At 49.7% G+C, this 4,514-nt stretch overlaps 1 protein-coding gene across 1 annotated transcript in view; it reads left to right on the top strand.

Moving 5' to 3' along the window:
• Nucleotides 1-3,268, top strand: part of PTMS (parathymosin) — a 3,721-nt gene extending 453 nt beyond the window's left edge. The window contains exons 2-5 of the mRNA XM_017814877.1: nucleotides 593-664; nucleotides 1,404-1,485; nucleotides 1,645-1,709; nucleotides 2,326-3,268. Of these exons, the coding sequence (XP_017670366.1) occupies nucleotides 593-664; nucleotides 1,404-1,485; nucleotides 1,645-1,709; nucleotides 2,326-2,376 (270 nt within the window). The 3' untranslated portion in view covers nucleotides 2,377-3,268. The remainder of the gene's footprint in view (nucleotides 1-592; nucleotides 665-1,403; nucleotides 1,486-1,644; nucleotides 1,710-2,325) is intronic.
• The last annotated feature ends 1,246 nt before the right edge of the window (nucleotides 3,269-4,514 follow it).

A 4,514-nucleotide genomic window follows, 5' to 3' on the forward strand; every position in this document is an offset into this window, starting at 1 on the left:
CGCGAGGCCCCTCGCGCCCCCCGCCCCGCCACCGCCCTCCATTGGCCGGGCGGCGCGAGCGCGCGCTGGGCTCGGCTCCGCTCGGAGCGTGGGGGGAGGCGGGAAAGGGGGGGGGGAACAGTGTCACCGCCGTGGAGGGGGAAAGTTGTGTGGACACAAAGCGCGGACCCTCGGGTGGCGGGGGAAGGAGGAGGGAGGGGGGAATGGAGAGAGAGAGAGGTCCAGAAACGCCTCGATCGTACAAACACGGGGTTGGGTTTTTTTGTTGTTTTGTTTTGTTTGGGATTTTTTTGTTGTTGGTTTTTTTTTTTTTTAAATGAATAAAAAAATCGTTAAAGCTCTTCCGTGCCACTTCTGGTTTCCACACGCGTGTGGTGGCTAAAAGTAGCTCTGACGCGCGTTCGCTGCTTTTTTTTCTTTGTCAGGGCGGGCGGATTTAACGCCTAATATGTCTCCTCTCCCGTTATTCCGCCTCTCCTCCGAGCCCTCTTTGTTTCAGCATCCCTGTCTGTTATTGCCACTGACCGCCGGAATGTTAATGGATTGTTTTTTGTTTTTTGGGGTTTTTTTGTTCCCTTCATTTCACATGTAGGAAAGGAAAGAAAAGAAGGAAAAACTTGAGGAGAAAGCAGTCCACAAAGAAAAGAAGAAGGAGATAGTAGAGGTGAGACACTCCTGAGGGACAGATTTAGAGACCTCGGGGAGGGGTTTATGCTCGCTGTGGGTAATGAATACGAAGGGAATACAGGAGATTAAGAAAGAGGGCAGGCCAAGGGAGCTCCTGAGGGAGAGGACTAAAGGGAGAGCGAGCTGTCAGATAATTGTGGAGAATGAGCGTTGAAGGATTTAGTGTACTCAGTGTGGCCCATTGCGAAGAGAAAAGATCAGAGAAGGGAATGGAGTTGAGAACAAGTGGGAGAAGGTGGCAGGGGGGATGTGGTCCTGCACCCACTTAAGTATCCTGAGGTACCTAAGTGTGAGCTGGAGAAGGTGGGGGGCAGCAACAGTGAGGAAACGCACAGATTGATGAAGGTCAGAAGGGATCTGGAAGCAGACGTACCATGAGCAGAGGCTAAGTCATTAGCCTGTAACCAGAGAGATGTTCTGGTTGTTCGGATGGCATGGCAGCAGCTTGTTGGCATGTAAGCTCATGGGAGACAAGGAGGTTCCTGTTGTTGGGGAGGGACTGGAAGTATTTGTTTTATGAAAGAAGGCTGCTTGGGAGGAGCGTTCAGGAGGAGGTGGTGGGAATAATGTTGTCGGAGTAACAATGCACTCGCACGTCTGAGACTGCAGTCTGAAGGGGCTGGAGCTCTGGAAATTGTTGTTGCACTTGCAGCAAAGAGCACGTGGAAATGTCATCCTGGTGCCAGTTTCTGCTCTGACCAATTTGTTTCATTCAGGATGAGGAAAACGGAGCTGATGAGGATGATGAAGAAAATCCTGATGATGTGGATGAAGAAGAAGGTGGTGATGAGGATGAAGGTAGGAATAATTGGTATAGGGAAAATTGGAGGAATCGGGCTGTGGGGGAATATAGGATCATGGAGGGAAATTCCTTTTTGAAGCCCTCTGACTTTGAGATTACATTCCCTTAAATACTACTTCAATTAACCCATGCTTTTCTCTCTTGCTTGTGTTTAGAAGGAGACGAGAATGGGCAAGAGCAGGATGGTCACGCAGAAAAACGATCTGCAGAGGAGGAAGAGGTGAGAAGTAGTAAGAGAGTAATGGTGGGGGGAAGGAACTAGGTTATTTGCTGAGTGCTGATCAAATCCATTTGGATGCCGCTGCTGAGCATCTCAAATTGGCCTCGGGTCTCATTGCTTCAGCAGCAGATGGGTAAATAAATCTGATGTGGCAAGGGGATAATAAACCCTTGTCTGCTTAGATACAGGTTAGATACGGGTCCTTCCACCAGCAGTCACAGTGCCGGGTGAGTGAGAGTCAAGATGCTTGAGGTTGTGCTTGGCCATGACCCCTGAACCACCCATGTCTTCTGGGCTTCAGGCCAGGAGATGGACTTGTAAGGGTGGATCTTGGGGTCTTTCTGGAGTGGTGTGAGCCTGGGATTTTTAAACCTCCCAAAAGTAACAGCGTGGGTGTCCCTCTGAATGGAGCTGTCCATCTCTTAACTGTGACCATGAACAGAACAGCTGTGTCAGGCACTCAAGGGTGCTTTAGAGGGGAGTGGATTTAGGGCAGGCCAAACAGAGATTTCCATATGCAGGAAAGAGCAGCAGTTAAGAATTTTGTGGAGAAATTACGTGCCTTGGTGTGTGACTGTTAATGGTAACTCCTTTTTCCTCTCCATGTCTGATGTAGGATGAAGCGGATCCAAAGAGACAGAAGACAGAAAACGGCTCTTCAGCTTGAGCCCTCCCCTCCCATCTCCCTTGTTCCGTCCATCTCCTCCATTCCAGCCTGTGCTTGCACTGCCCGTTAGCCTCTGGCTTCACACAATCTCAGATGAGGAAAGATTAGAAATGCTCTCAAACAGGGAAGACAGCAGTTCCCTTGTCACCCAAAGACCTAGCCCATCCATGACATTCCCCAGCTGAAATTATCCCAGTCTCCCAGATCCCTTCACCTGCGCCCCACTTACCAGTGATCCCTTCCCTCAAGAATCTCATGGTTCCCTGGGGCTCAGCACATAACCTCGCCAGGCCCCTCACGTGGCAAAGGATTTCCCCTCCCTCCCCTTTTCCCCTTCCTGCCTGTTTTTGTCACTGGTGTGAGATTCTTGAGAGCTCCTGCTCCCCAGCCCTGCTGTCAGACCTCCCTGAGCCAGGAGGCTGCGGGCACAGATCTCATGGTGCGTTTCCCAGTCCTAGGCCTCTTCTCATCCGCTTTCCCGCTGAACCCCGAGAGACAAAGAATATTACAAGCAAATAATGGTTCTATTAAGCGACACACGGAGACAGAATTTATTTTAAGCTTTTCTTTTTTTTCCAAGTTTACATGACAGCAAGCTGGCCCTCGTGAATTTTTCAGAACATAAGGGTTGCTTTTATATATGAATTTCATTGAGCTGCATATTTTTTTAATTTGGCGGCTTTTTTAAAACAAATCAAGAGAGAAACAATTGGGGACCAAACTTTGATTTCCATTTTTTCCCTTCAGATTTTCTTGTGACCATTTTTTGTAAATTTAAGGCAATATAGCCACAGCATTTTCTATGGCACAGACATCACGAGGGTGATAGATATAAATATATATATTGTTTTCAACAAGCACTGTAAATAAAAGCGTTTAAAAATATTTCAAACTGCTCGTGTGGATGGCTGTGTTTGTACGTCCTGATGGGGTCAGTGGGAGTTGGCTTGTGGGAAGAGGGGGGTGGCTTGCCCAGCAGTAGGTGGAGGGGGGAGCCCAAAGTTGATCAAAGGGCATGTGTTGGTTATTTGAAGGGCCCCTTGGGCAGGGTGTTTGGGTCCTGCTCTCTGCCTCGTGCTGCAGTTACAGTGAGGTCATGGCACAAACACCGGACAAAGCTCCAGGGCTGTCCTGGAGCTCTGGAAACTGCTGTTGGGCCTCAGCACCGGGCAGAAGAGGGTTGGAAAGGAAACTCAAGCTGCAGCTGTTGGACACGGCCCAGTGTTGCTCTCACCGTACGCTGCCCTACGGCCCTCTGCCCTGGCTGGCTTCAGGCATGACTCACGGCATCAGTCGCAGAGACCAGGGAGCATTTTAAGAGGCAAGAGCTTCTGTTCTTTGTCCCACCAGCTGCCTGGGGGAGAGCTGTCAAGCATTTGTCTTTTTATCTGTGCAGACCTTTAAAGCTGCTGTTCTGTGTTTCTTTCTTTTTAACCTCGTATTTTGGCAATCACGCAACAAGCCACTGGGGGCTGTAAATAATACCAACTTTTGTCCGAGCGTCAGTGGCTTTGTAGTTGTCCAACTGCAGCAACGGATCAGATACTGGAAGCACAAACAGTTACTTGTCTCCAGAGGGGCAAAGCATCCGCTGTCATTTTCTTTAACTGCCCAAGTTGCACTGCAGGACGCAGAGGGACATGGCTGCTGCCAAGCCCCTGCCCGCCCGTGAATGTCTCCAGGGGCACGTGGCTGCCGGGTGGGATCTCACTGATGTGGGTTCACCGTTCCCCTGGCACCCATTTTTGGTGGAGCTCCCTCGGCAGCTGGAGTCTCAGCCAGCTTGGGTGCCTTTCCCTGTGAATCGTGGGTTTCAAAAGCAGATTGCTGCTGCCTGGGAGTGACTTGCTCCGCCCCTCCCTGCTCCCTCCTGCCTTGGGCGCTGCCATCAATGGGCTGCTTCAACCTGCATGTACCTCGTAGCCATGCTGTCACAATTTTTGTATTTCTGCTATTGCTCCATTTAAAAAAATTATGGTTTCTAGTCTCTGTTCAAGATACTTTAACACTGGGGCAAGTCCTCGGGACTCTCCCAAACTTTCTGCTCGGCAGTAACCTTTTATTGTCCAGTACTGAAGATAAAATATCAGCAGATGAGATACAATCTCTGCAGAAGCAGATTACAATTTTCATGCTTC

The sequence above is a fragment of the Lepidothrix coronata genome, unplaced genomic scaffold (assembly GCF_001604755.1).
Source record: "Lepidothrix coronata isolate B3197 unplaced genomic scaffold, Lepidothrix_coronata-1.0 Scaffold46, whole genome shotgun sequence".
Lineage (NCBI taxonomy): Eukaryota > Metazoa > Chordata > Aves > Passeriformes > Pipridae > Lepidothrix > Lepidothrix coronata.